General features: G+C 43.5%; 1 protein-coding gene across 1 annotated transcript in view; it reads left to right on the forward strand.

Moving 5' to 3' along the window:
* Plcxd2 (phosphatidylinositol specific phospholipase C X domain containing 2) overlaps positions 1-14,572 on the forward strand; it is a 63,251-nt gene that overhangs the window by 23,843 nt on the left and 24,836 nt on the right. Inside the window, exon 2 of the mRNA XM_041673001.1 lies at positions 11,362-11,822. Within this exon, the coding sequence (XP_041528935.1) occupies positions 11,362-11,822 (461 nt within the window). The remainder of the gene's footprint in view (positions 1-11,361; positions 11,823-14,572) is intronic.

Here is a 14,572-nt window from a genome sequence, read left to right on the forward strand (position 1 = left end):
AATTCAACCAACCAATGGTGTAATCCCACAGAGCAAAGCTTCCAATAGATAGAGACCTCAAGCAGAGTTGGACTGAGACCCATGTGTGCTTCCAGACAAATTAATGTTTGGCCACCCATGCACATGCTCATTTTCAAAGCCTTCTTTGTTTTATGAGAAATGGAGATGTGAAATCATTGAAAGCTCTCCCCTGGGTCTCCTCTCTGAAGTTCTCTCCTCAGCCACACAGACCTTCCTAACCCTGACTCCCAGCATCCTCTGCTTCACTTCTCTGCTTTTGTCCCCTTCTTATCAGAGTGGATGAAGTCTTCCCAGTTTTCTTTCTCCCTTCACACATGCCTATCCATCTCCCATGCTGGAGTTGGGTATTTTAGCTGTACATAGCAAATAGAAGATACCAGAGTTACCCAGAATCTTTGTGCTTGGAAGATTACAGATGAGTTGCTTTTCTTTATCACGTGTCTATATTCAAGACTAGAGGTTTTCTTTTTTTTTTCTTTTTTGGTTTTTTCGGGACAGGGTTTCTCTGTGGCTTTCCAAAGCCTGTCCTGGAACTAGCTCTGTAGACCAGGCTAGTCTCAAACTCACAGAGATTGGCCTGCCTCTGCCTCCCGAGTGCTGGGATTAAAGGCATGCGCCACCATCACCCGGCCGACTAGAGGTTTTCTATGAGTCAACTTTCCTCCTAAGTGTCTCATAAAATAGTGCTTTTTGTTTTGTCTTACCACTGTGCCCCATTTCATAAGGAGTCACTAGTGAAACCCTGCACCAACCAGCCCTAGGCTTACTTTAGTACCGTGGCCTCTTCTGTTGCTGCTCCACTGGTGTGCCTCTCCACATGGCCGGACCTAGAAACTCCAAACCCTACAGAGCTGGCAGCTGTCACGAGTCAGGAAGATGCTGGAAAATGAAGTGGAACAGCCAGAGTCTCCAGAGGAAGTCAGGGCCTCACACACTAGGAAGTCCAGCTGGTGCCTTGCGCAGGGTCTGCGATGCATCTGAGTCCTTGTTAGCACTCTAGTCTGAGAGTATAGGCACATGCTGAGGAGTGAGCACTTTCCAAATGGTTCTTCAAACCGAAGCTTAGCCTTGCTCACTAACTCCATACTGAGACATACTTGTTTAGTCATTTGTAAAACAGCAGTGTGTCCTTCAGACCTTAGAAAAACATTCAGAGCTTGGAATCAAAGGAGATTGCATAGAAACATTGGGGCCGGGAGCACAGGACTGAGAACTGAACCTAGGACCTCATGTGTGCAAAGAGAGTGCTCGGCTAAGTCTACATTACCAACGCTGAGTGGGTACATATGCTTAATACTTAAACTTTAATACATTTGAGTTTTGGAGGAATTTCTTTAAAACAATAGTCCCTTAAGCACTTTGAGTGAGATAATGTATTGGAGGACATGAACCTCCTCTTAGGTCTTGCAGTTCTGGAGCTCAAACTCACAACCTTGTACCTGCTAAGGCAAGTACTTTATCACTGAGCCATTCTAGCCCTCTTAGATTTTAGAGACTCATTCTTATTAATAGCCTAGACTTGCCTTGAATCTCAGACCCTCCTTCCCCAGCCTCCTGAATGCTTAGATCACAAGCACTTCCATGGCTCCCGTCATGAGATATTTTTAATGGAAATTCTACATGGACACTGTCTTCCAGTCTCTGTTTGAATCAAGCATGAGCCCCAAGAAACCAAGCCATCAAAACCCCTGAAACTTGGCATTAGAACATCCATCTGAGCTAGTGTTCAGCTGAATCTCTCCTTTTCTGATTCCAGTTCCAGTTAGGGTCTATTCTTTTCTCCTTTAAGAGATGGAAGCAAACTACTTGTCAGTCTTTGGCTTAGACCCCAATGGCTTGTCTCTGCACAGTATGCCACTACGTTGTCTCTTGCTGTTTACACAAAACATCAGAAAGCCCAGCTTTGTCTTCATGGCTACCCAGAAGCCAATGACTGGCCGTCAGTATCATGTGGCTGATGTAGCTTAGCTAAGATAAAGTATGAGCAAAACTTTTGGTCTTCTGTGTTTGGGCATTTTTAAGATTTCTTAATTTTGTTGGACTGGGACAGAAAGAGGTCCCTATGGCTAAAATCTTATTAATTTTCCTAGGACATATAACTTATATGCTCCACATTTATTTTAGAAAAAAAAAACACTTGACATTCAGTTTAATTTTTGAAAGTTATCTGTAACCAGTGGGCTTTTTGTATGGTTTGACGTGGAGTTTTGTTCAAGCTGCTTTCATTACTGTGGCCTCATATGACAAAGTATAGATTAATAGTCGGGGAATGAACATCCAAATCACACATCACAGAAAGTAACATTCAGACTGAGGTAATATAGCCGAGCCCTAACTGAGTGCTGCAACTGGACCAGTCCGTCTTACTCGCAATAGAAATGATATGCTTCTGTTTTATTCTGGCTTTATGTTTGTTGTCCTGACTAAAAACAACTTAGGGGAGGAAAGGCTTTATTCCCTTCCCTCATTAAAGTGAAATCAAGCCATGAACTCAAGCAGCTGGTCACATCCCATCCACAGTCAGGAGCAGAGAGAAGCAAATGGAAGATTGCTTGTTTGGTTGGTTGTTTGCTTGCTTGGACTACTTAGCTAGCTTTTTCTATCCCTACACAAGCCAGAGGGTCAGCCCTTGAAGTAATGCCACCCAGTAGGCTGAGTCAATTAACAAGCAAGAGAAACTTCGACAGACTCATCCACAAGCCAGTCTGATCTAAGCAATACCTCAACTAAGACTCCCTTCATGAGCAATCCTAGTTTGTATTAAGTTGATGGTTAAAAGTAACCAGCACAAATTTCAGTAAGAATGCAGCTTTTACATGGAAAAATGTAACTTAGTTAAGTTCTTTTTTGAGAACTTAACTAAGATTGGCTTTGAAATACTGCTTGTAAGGTATATATTCCTATACCTTACTTTTGTTGGTGTTAGTAAAAATACTTCCATGAAAATGGATTTTACTTTAAGCCTTTTAACATATTTTCCCAACTGAAAGGGAGGTGGTTTCTCCCTCTTTGCATGAGGATTGGTTTTGTGTCTCTGTCATTCAGGATTGACCAATCTGAGTGTCCGTTCACAGACATATATGCAGACAGGGAGGTAACAGAGGCCATTAGATGTCAACTGACATATCAATATGCAAATATAACACTACAAATATCTGATGAAAAAACACAAGATTTTTTTAAATTTGTTTTTCCATAGAATCACTTGAGGATGTCTAATTCCATCCAGCTAGAAGCAGAACATCCCTGGAGTTCTCAATAGCCTGCTTTCACACTGGGTTGTCAGTGTTTATTGACGGCTGTTGATGTAAGAGCAGACTGGAGATCACTAATAAGATTAGTTGGTTTTATAAGTTTATTGCCAATTTGGGCTCAGATCATGTAATACTGTAACCTAAAGTGATTAGTTTTGTATATAATAAAAACTACATCACTTACACTTGACTTCCTCCCTCCCAGCTTGAAATATTAACCATTTAGAAGCTTGGCAGTTCTCCCACTATAAATATTTGCTGGAATCTCAATGATTTGGTTCTCAAATATAATTGGCAGAGAGAAAGCAATAAATAATGAGTAATGATGAATTTGAGCTGATTTTGTTGTCAGGGACCCCTCTCAGTGCTCACTTAGTCTTTGTAACAAACTAATGAGTGTTACTAATGTCATTCCCATTTCACAGATTAGGAAACTAAGGCACACCATTCCTGTCACATAGCAAGTAAGCAACAGAGCCAGAATGATGAACGCAGGCATCATGTTACCATGTGGTTACTCTACATTACACTTACTCAGAGCTATGGCTGTTTTCCAAATTACTTTTTATCATCCATCGCTTGTAAATATCTATGGCCTAAATTAACAGCTTGTAAACTTGGGTCTTTGAGGTTGAATAGACATAAAAATGACTTATTCTTGGGAAAGATACCTGGGAATACTTTTAAAAAACTGAAGATGAGAGATTTAAATGGTTATCTATTATCCTGGAACAAGGAATGGGGGACATTATTTTCCATAAAGGGTCTTCTGAGGGACGACCACTGGGAAAGGTTTCTGAGGGGACTGGGGGGCATGCCCAATAAGAGTAAGACAGCCAAGGTGCTATCCAGACAAGCTGGGGTCTCAGTCTAGGGCAGTGTTCCTCAGATTGCTCACAATAGCCTCCTCACCATCAGTCTTTCTTAACATTTCTGTTCTGAACATGTAATCTTCAATATTAAAGCTCTGAAGAGATGGCCAATGGGTGAGAGCTTATACTGCTTTTGCAGAGGACCAAAATTCAATTTCTCACACCCATGTTGGCATCTCACAACTTCCTGTAACTCCAACTCCAGGGCATCCAATGTTCTATTCTGCTCTCCTTGAACACTGTCCACACATGGCCTACAGACACATAAACACAAAAAGACAAAAGTAAAATAGGTTTTTAAATTTAAAAAGTTAAGATTGGTGTATATCTGCTTGTGTGCTACACATACAGCTGTGTTTTGAAATAGAGTAAGTTGTTGTTGTTGTTGTTGTCGTTGACTGTTCTCACTCCCTCTAAGAACCAGTTATGATATTGGGACTTTGAGGCACACTATCTCCAAAAAGAATGGAGAAATCAGACCAGGGGAGGTAGGGCCAGTGAACCACCCAGAGGGCCTACTCAGTTTCAGAATTAGAGGGCTCCCAAAGGCAGAGTTGTGCCTATGGCAGTTGTGAGCAGAGAGGTTCCTAAATATATGAGGTCAGGAGCTCTTCATGTGAGTCACCATCCTTCTCTCCCTGTTGTGGCCCAGAGGTGTGAGTGTTGTAGGAGAGAGGCTGCTTGTTCGTCCCAGCTGCCCTGCTAGCTTGGTTCCAAAATAACCGCACAGAAACTGTATTAATTAAAACACTGCTTGGCCATTTGCTCTAGCCTCTTGTTGGCTAACTCTCACATCTTGATTTAGCCCATTTCTATTAATCTATTTATCGCCATGTGGCAGAGGCTTACTGGAAAAGATTCAGCATGTCTGACTCTGGTGGCTCCATGGCATCTCTCTGACTCTGCTTTCTTCCTCCCAGAATTCAGTTCCATCTTCTCCACCTACCTAAGTTTTGCCCTATTAGGCCAAAGGCAGTTTCTTTACTCATTAACCAATGAAAGCAACACATAGACAGAAGGACCTTCTACACCATGTGAGGATGAAATTCATCCTCCTCCCAGCTTCCTCTTCCTCTTCCTCCATTCTTGCCTCTGTGTCTATAAGGAATGTCACTTTGTTCTGAAGGCCACTGTGGTACAATACGATGTCTCATGGCAGACTGTGTTGTCTGGATTATTTATGTGTTATTTAGAAATTGGGTTCTCAGGACATTCGCTTTAAATTCCTTTTAACTGAGCTCAGAAAATGACTACTCCTCCAATCTGTGAGGACTAGGGAAAGGCTGTGCATTAACTAAACACTGCTGCGTGCTCATCTGAGCTCTTGAATCCCCAAGAAACAATCAGCAGAAAGAAGGGAGCAGAGATTTGGGTTCCAGATAAGGAACACACTGGCTGTCCCCGGAACACACGGCCAGCTCATTTTCTTATTCCTAGCCTCTTAGATGATCCTGTCCAGCAATGCTGTCCAAGAGGGAGTAACCATGAGTCTGATGAAAGATACGGCCAGCCTTTCCCCCATTCCATTCTCTCTTCCTCCGTGATTTGGCTTGCTCCACTGTCTCTGTTGTGAACTCACACAGGCCATAACCAAACTTAAACCACCTATCCAGTCACCCCTAGAAAGCACAATAGTGAATGCCAGGCCTCCTGATAGCCTCTTCTCCCTAATAAGCTGTAGCTATTCAGTTGGTCAAAGGGGACTTTTGTGGGTCAGTGACATAATAAATGAGGTATTCTTAGGTATGAGAAAGCCTAGCCACCAGAATAGTGCTTCAAAATTTGAAAGCATTCTAGGAACAACCTAAACATGTTAGGCAAGGATAATCTTACGTTCGTGGCAGTGAATGCCAAACCTGGGAATTCAACAGCATCATTTGGGGGGTTTTTGACCCCCACATCAAAGAGATTCTGAGTTGGTGTTTCTGGGGTGGAATTCTGGTGCTGGTACTTTTTAAAGCCCCGAGATTCTGCTATATGACCCAAACTGAGAATCACTGTTTACCTTTATAAACTATCGTTACATATATGAAGGAGTCCCTGAAGGTATCATAAAGGGATTCAAACCACTCGAAGTGATAAGAATAAAAACCCCATGCAGACTGGATCATACTTCCAGGAGTTTAATAACAGGTGGTTTATTCCCAATGTATTTGAGACCTGTATAATTTGGAAAACAAAACAAAACAAAACCTTCCCTGGTATAAGACAATCCCTGTCGCACAATGAAGTGTAATTACATTGAAACTCAACTCAGGGTATATGTCGTTTCTTCCAAGAAGATGGGTTCTGGAGATACACTAGCTGTACTAGCTTAAGGGCCTAAGGGCCTGGTCTTGGTCATACAGATAGCACGGAAGGCATTTGGGCTATTAGTTACATCTAGTCCTTGTTGTGGGAGGGAGCTTGGGGGGAATGTCTGGCTGTCAGGTCATTTAGATTACCTGCCACCTCCAGTCTCAGCTGTAAGAGCTTGGTATGGCCTGGACCGACAGGTAACGCAGATCACCATGCTGTTTATGACTCCCTCTTCTCAGCTTTCTGGATGGAAGAGCAGGTTTTCATCTTTCCCATTGGAAAGACAGTCCTGTGTGCTTGACATCCTGGTTTCTTCAGAGATCTGTGGGCGCAAGGACCTCTGTGCTATGCTCCCAACACATGTATGTTCCAGGGTTTCACATACATCAAGAGGAAAATGAAACATAAAGTGATGTGGTGTTATAAATAAGAAGAAATGATTATAAAATAACCATAAAACTAAAGAAATTGCAGACAACTAAATTTTTAGAACTAGGAGAAAAAAATCTTCATCTTTTAAAAATGACTTCTGTATTTTTATTTTTATGTATATTTCTGTAAGCCTGCATGAATGTGTGTGTGTGTGCGTGTGTGTGTGTGTGTGTGTGTGCGTGTGTGTGTATGTGTGTGTGTGCAGGAGCCCGTGGAGGTCAGAAGATGATGTCTGCTTCCTTAGAACTGGAGCTGCAGGTAATTGTGAGCCACCATGTGGGAGCTGGGAACTGAACTCTGACTCTCTGAAAGAGCAGAGACCAGCCTGGTCTACAAGAGCTAGTTCCAGGACAGGCTCCAAAACCACAGAGAAACCCTGTCTCGAAAAACCAAAAAAAAAAAAGAGCAGGAAGAGCGCTTCATAACTGAGTCATCTCTCCAGCCCCACCTCTCTTCTCTGTAAAGGCTAAAATTAGTCCTGGAAGGACAGACCATGAAGGAGGGACTCATTTATCCAAAGATTTTGCTATGCATCATGTAGTCCAGGTGGCATGAAACTGGTGGCATCCTCCTGCCTCTGCCTCCTGGGTACTGGGATTACAGGTGTGAGTTCTATGGTTCCAGTTTCCTGTGGAAGGCGCCACCTGGTGGTCTGAACATACAATGAATGACTTATTTCTAAAGACTACTGTTGATGTCACCCTCAGGAAGTATTTGTTAGTTCCCCCATTTCCCCACCTCCCTATTCCCTACAAAGTACTCTGGAACTTCTGCCAATAAAAAAATCGAGTCACAGGGACTTGGTGTTTGGGACTAGATTTAAAGTCTTTCCTCCCCCTAATCCCGTCCCCTTTACCTGGCCAGATACCAGAACTTAACACTGTTTTCACCGTTATTTTATCCACTCTATGTTAACAAAAGTTTTCTTGGGGGGAGGGGGGAACATAAATAAAAAAAGCAAAAATATTGAAAATACATCATAATGGATGATGGTTGCTTTTGACTTCTGTGGACATAGGTGAGACAGTCCCTGAAAAGCACTGGGCCGTCTACACCAACACCATACGCTGCAGACAACAGGTGGGGTGGGGGATGGAGTACTGGATGTTTGGATGGTTGGGAGATTGAAACGAAGACAAAGAGTCAAAGGGAGACTGGCTGTTCTGCTGGCTCTCACTCCTGTGGGGTGGGCGTCTCTTTCTTCGGTGGAGTGGACTGGGAATGGTGTGTGTCCTGTGCAATCAGAAATGGTCCCTTGGGTCCCATGACTGTCACATTTCTGCACAGTTCTCAGCTGAGCAAAACACTGGAGGTTGTTAGCACATCTCCCTGTGGAGCTAAAACTGGGCTCAGCACCAGCAAGCACACTCCAGAGGAGATTTGCCTGTCCTCCCTGCTTGGCTAACAGCTATTCCCTGGTGCCCGGGCAAGAATTAAGTTGACTGTGTGCCTTGCACTCTGTTAGATGCTGTGTCCCAAACAGCTGGCTCATTAATGCGATTTAGAAGGAAAACAGAACTAGCTGTTCACCATTATATCTACGGGATTTGTAATAAATCTCTCAATAAGGAGGTATAAAAATTCCCTGTTTCTGCACAGCCAAAGGAAGCAGAGCATTAAGCAGAACTCAGTGGGCCTCATTAGCTACAGGATCCAATGCAGAAGGCCCAGGGGGACTCGCCCCACATTCCTGTTAGCAATCGCTTCTCTTTCACCTGAAATATGCTGGGAATTTTCTCACTTGTGAAATTCGGTTCATCGAAAGGTTAACAAATGTACGGTTCCTTAATATTTGACTGAATCTCTTCCATGCTCTGGATGCAACAGACAAATAAAGCATCATTTCTGTCCTGTCTTTCTTTTGTTCACTCTTACTTCTGAGACATTGGGATAACGCCTGTAGAGGGTAATCCCCAGGAGAAGGAAATAACGTCACCAACTGTCTCTGGTTATTTTCTTACATGCATGTATGTGTGTACGTATGTACGTATGAAACAGTCGCTTTAGAATTCAGTCCCATAGAGAGCTGATGACAACGCAGTATGAATGAAAGCACCCAGGTGTGGTAGTGAAGGACCAGGTTATCATAGCTAGAGTTAGGGCCTGCGGTCAGAGGATTGCAGGCCTCGCTGGTCCCCAGCCTGGGTTCCAGGTTCAGTGAGAGTCTGTTGCAAGGTTCTGGCCTCTGTGCACACAAATAAGCAGGTTTCTCCATCCCAACACACACATGCGTACGTGCTGTGTATTTGTAGGCCTTATGTTCTTTTTTTATGCCCTAGTCCTGGTGCCTTCTGGTTAAACACAAGGGCTAGTGAGTGCAATCACTTTTAAGGTTACTTTGTTTTGAAATTAAGATAAATTAGAATCAATTAGGTTTTTAAGGAAAGTCAGATTATAGAAGATCAAAATTATGGTTCCAGTCATACACAAATCAGTGTGAGATTAAGTACAGCTTCCTTTTATATAATAGCGTTGCATAGTGAAAGATATGCACACATTGCTTACAGATATACTCCTTTATATTGTATGTACTGTATTTTAAATAAATAGGAAGGGAGAGCCTATTTTACTAGTTCCATCAAAATATTTCAGGTGATTATACAAAACAATAATGTGCTGTGTATTTGAGACAGGTCCTAGAGATTTTCTGTTTTGGTGAACTCCGTTGTGCATTCATTGCTCACAGTACCGTTCTATACAGGCATTTTCATACAAGAATATATAATACACTGAGCACACACAGTCCCTGCCTCCTTATCCCCCCTTTCTCAGCCTTCCCCACATTAGTCTCTTTTGTCCTCCAATTCAGTTTTGTTTCTACTCTCATGTCCTGTATGCATATTTCATGTGTTGAATTAAAATCTAGGAACCACAAACGAGAGAGAATGTGCTGAATGTATTTTGGAGACTGGCTTAATTCCCTAACTGTGACTATCGCTAGCGGGACTTGTTTTCCTGCACACGACATAAGTTCATTCTTCCTTACGGCTGGAAGGTGACATGTTCACCACATGTCATCTCACCATCCCTCTGCTGTTGGGCGCCTAGATCGGCTTCACGATGGTTGTGTACAGTGCTGCAGTGAACACTGTGACGTGTGTCTGTCGTGTGTTGACTTCAGGACCTTTGGGTAAAAAATATGGTGGCGTTGGGTCATATGGTAAATGTGGTTTGAGTTTTTTTGAGAAACTTCTTTCTGATTTCCATCATGGCTGTACCAAATATTGCTACAATAAAGGCACACAAAGGTTCTATTGTGTCTTTATACTTTTCCAGCCTCTCTTGCTGTTTTCTTAGTGGCTGTCATTCAGACTGGAACGCGATGGAATCGCGATGTATTTCCAACTTGCTTTTCTCCGATGGCTAGTGAGCTTAAACGTTCTTCTGCTTATTGGCCATTTGCATTTCACTACTTGAGAGCTGTCTGCCACCTCGTTATTCTGCCAATCCGTGAACATGAAAGGGCATTCTGTTGTTCAGTTTTCCAGCGTTTTATATTTTTCAGTGTGAGCTCCCTTATTTCTTTCATCAGGTTCACTTTAAGGGTGCTTGTGTCCTTGTTTATTTTGAGGCTACTGTAAATATTCTTGTTTCCCTATTTCTCTCTCAAGATATTTGTTATTGGCATTAATATTATCTGTTAATATTATATACTGCCATTCTGCTGAGAAAAACTCTATCAGTCTAAGAATTTTCTAGCAGTACCGTTAGGGTGTTTTATGAACAAAATGACATCATCTGCAGATAAGGTTATTTTGGCTTTTCCCTTTCATATTCCTATACCTTTTATTTCCTTCTCAGTTACAGTGGGCCAGCTAAGACTTCAGAATAAAAGCTGCTCTCCATTTGGTGTAGCGGTGGCTGTGGGTTGCTGTAGACAGCCTTAACTGTGCTGAAACGTATTCTTCTAGTCCTGTTCTTTCCAGACTTTTATTATGATGGCATCGGGAATGATTATTATTCTTTACTGAAATGCCTGCCCCAACATTCCTGAGCTCAGCACAATGTTCCTATACCCTTCCACACTTCAACGGAATGAATACCAGGGACAAACATCCTATGAGAAACACTTAAGCCTCCTCCTGTTCACGTCTATTGTCATAGCCTCTGGCTGCCATCTTTGTTTCTTCCAAAGGTTTGAGTTTATTTCCTGCAGAGTAGCTTCCCTGAAATGAAATTACTAGATCAAAATGCAATGAATATTTTAAAGCCCTGATTTCTAAGCATATTTCTAAAGAGCTTTCTAAAAAGTTATTAATTTACCTTACACTAGCAATATGTGAGAATTATGGTATTACCCTAGGCTTAAAGAGCTGCTAATAAGACAGCATTACTTTCATTTTTGTTTATTTCATTCCCAGCAGGCCAGAAAGTTTTTGCAAGTGCTTATTTATAATGTATTTGAGCTCTTGTTTCTTATCTGTTGTCATCTTATCAGCTAAATAGTCTCAACTATGGTTTTCTCCCTTTATTGCTTTATTCAGGCTCCCATGATTCATTCAGTTACTGGGTAGATGAAAAGTCCCCCGTGGGGCCTGACCAAACCCAAGCTGTCAAACGCCTTGCCCGGATCTCCTTGGTAAAGAAGCTAATGAAGAAATGGTCTGTAACTCAGAACCTGACCTTCCGGGAGCAACTGGAGGCTGGGATCCGCTACTTTGACCTGCGTGTGTCCTCCAAGCCAGGGGACACTGACCAGGAGATCTACTTCATCCATGGGCTCTTTGGCATCAAGGTTTGGGATGGACTGATGGAGATTGATGCGTTCCTCACTCAGCACCCTCAAGAGATCATCTTCCTGGATTTCAACCACTTCTATGCCATGGATGAGGCCCACCACAAATGCCTGGTTCTGCGGATCCAGGAGGCCTTTGGGAGCAAGCTGTGCCCAGCCTGCAGTGTGGAGAGCATGACGCTGCAAAGCCTGTGGGAGAAGAAGTGCCAGGTAAGAGCGGAGGAGTGATGTGCTTCTGAGAGCAAGAACTTAACTCTTTGCTCTCCTTAGGTTGCCACCTGCAAAATCGTTCAACTCAAGGGTTAGGGGCTGGAAGAATAGATTGGTGGAAGTATTGAGCGTGTGTAGAATAGTACCTGGACTCTGGGGGTAGCTACAAGAGATTTAGTGGGGCTGGTAGAAGTGGAATTAATGTTTGATGTCTTTGTTACTTTTTCATTGCTGTGATAAAACACCATGACCAAGGCAACTGATGGAAGAAAGCATTTAATTTGGCTCATGGATATAGTAGTAAGAGCGGCGGGGCTGCGTCCCTGGCACCCCAGCCGCCTGCTCGGCTAGCTTAGCTTATGCCCCGAAATAACAACACACAAACTGTATTCATTTAAACACTGCTTGGCCCATTCTCTTCTAGGCTAATTCTCACATATTAATTTAGCCCATTTCTAATCATCTGTGTGTAGCACCCCAAGGTGCGCTTACCGGGGAGATTCTAGCCTATGTCCATCCTGGGTCGGAGCTTCATCCCGGGAGCGGGGCATGGCGTCTCTCTCAGGTGTCTGCTCCCGAGAGGAGAGCTGTCGAGACTGAGCTCACTTCCTCTTCCTCCCAGCGTTCTGTTCTGTTTACTCCTCCCACCTATCCTCTAACCAATAAAATGGGCCAAGGCAGTTCCTTTATTAGCCAATGACCTTCCTCCATCACATGGATCCAAAGGGTTAGCGTCCATGACAGCAAAGCAAAGCAACAGCTAAGAGCTCCCATCTTGACCCACAATCATGAGACAGAGAGAGAAAGCACTGAGAATGGTACACATCTTCTGAAACCTGGAAGCCAACCTTTAGTGAGCACTTCCTCCAGCAAGTCCACACATCCTAATCTGGCCCTAATATTTTCAGCAACTGAGGACCAAGAATGCAATAGGAGCCTACATTAGTCATTCTTATTTTGACTACCACATTCCCCCTCCCTGGTCCTCCCTGGTGACTTGTAGCCACATCATAATGCAAAATGCATCTGATCCGAATTCAAAAGCCCCATAGTCTTTCACAGTCTCAACACTGTTTAAAAGTCTGAAGTCTCTTCTGCGACGCACTGCAATGTCTGAACTATAACCCCCGTGAAATCAAAAGAACAAGGCAAATTACATGCTTTCAACATGCAACAGCACAGAACCTACATGAAGTATTCCTAAAGGGAGGAAAGGAGGCGGGTGTAGTGAAGAAATACTGAACTAAAGCAAGGCTAAAACGGAGGGGAAAAAAACCACCGACTCCTGTAGCTTCATGTCCAATGTCAAGGGACCTACATGGTTCTGCCCTTCCGGCTTCGCTGCTTGCAGAATACTTGTCTCTCTTGAGCTGGTTCCACTGCCTCCATGCAGCTCTCTTTGGCAGCCATCCTGTGACTCTAGCACCTCTAACACTTTTGTGTCTCTACCACAATCCCAGCTCCACTTCCTCAGCTTTGACCTCTCAGGGCCCCCATCCAGGGAGTCCCTCACCTGGTGACAGAGTCATTGGCTCTCCTTCCACATGGAGGAAGATTCCCTAACCCCTTCCGTTGGCATCTTTCTTGACTCTAAAGCCAGAACCCGGGGGATGACAGCGCCAAGTATGACTACCAACTTGGCACCCTGGAATCGTATTTGTAGCAGCTTTGATCTGCTGCTGCTATTCGAAGCAGAAGCTTCCTCTATACAAGTTGAAAGCTTATCTGGGTGAAGTCACACCCTGAAGGCTCCCCTCCCTTTACTCCACTTCAGATCAGGCCTCTCTTTAATCCTCTTATCTCTGTCAGCACAAGTCTTGGCTCCAACAGTAAATTTCTTGGTGCCCCTTTTCCTCTCTAAACTATATTTTCTATTTCTCTTTGCGCCAGCTGCTCTTTTCCACTGTAGACCTGTAGAGGAATGATTACCATATTAGCGTGATAAGCACACGACAGAGTCAATATTAAGCTGTCTTGAAATCTCCCCTGCCAAGGAAATTATTTTATTGACTTCTGTTTAGCCTCAAGAAAATGCATAGGATAAGGTCAAACAGCAGCCACATTCTTTACCAAAATACCAAAACTGGGGCTCTAGCCTAGTTGTTCATATTGTTTCCCTCTGAAACCTCTTGAGCTGAGACAAATGTTTCCACCAACTGGAGACCCAGTGAGCCTGTTGGGGGGCATTCTCATTCAGACCACCACACCTGCCAAATAAAGTTTCTCTGCACTCTAATTGGCATCTAAATTTACTTGTAGTGCTTGGCTATTATCAGCCCAAGACAAAACTGCGAAATAAGCCAGTTGTTCAGTAGAGAATCATTCCATCTGCTCTAAGGGCTTAGTATCCTATCCATGTTCCCCAGTAAAGATGGGATTCCAAACCTACACCCCTGAGGAGCACTCAGTTAAACGATGGGCCCCAGATGCATTCCATTCTGATCCCAGAGCGTGGTAGCAGCAAACAAGAGCTTCAAAAAAACTGATTTGAACTTTCTCTGAGAAAAACAAAAAGCACACATTCATTCAGCGTTGCTCCCTTTCTTTCAAACGTTGGAGAAGGACCTCAGTCTTTCTACACGCTAGGCAAGCGGCTCCACCACGGTACAGCCCCATCCCTGGCCCTAAGAACAACTTGGGAAGGAAGTATTTTGGAAGGGCTACAGATCCCAAAACCAGCATAAGGAGCAACATGTCCCCCCACAAGTGACTTTACCTCCAGCTCCGGAGCGGGTGGCTCAGGTGGGTCA

This window comes from Microtus oregoni, unplaced genomic scaffold (assembly GCF_018167655.1).
Source record: "Microtus oregoni isolate MIOR12 unplaced genomic scaffold, Mior012 000023F_ref0000262, whole genome shotgun sequence".
In the NCBI taxonomy this organism is placed as follows: domain Eukaryota; kingdom Metazoa; phylum Chordata; class Mammalia; order Rodentia; family Cricetidae; genus Microtus; species Microtus oregoni.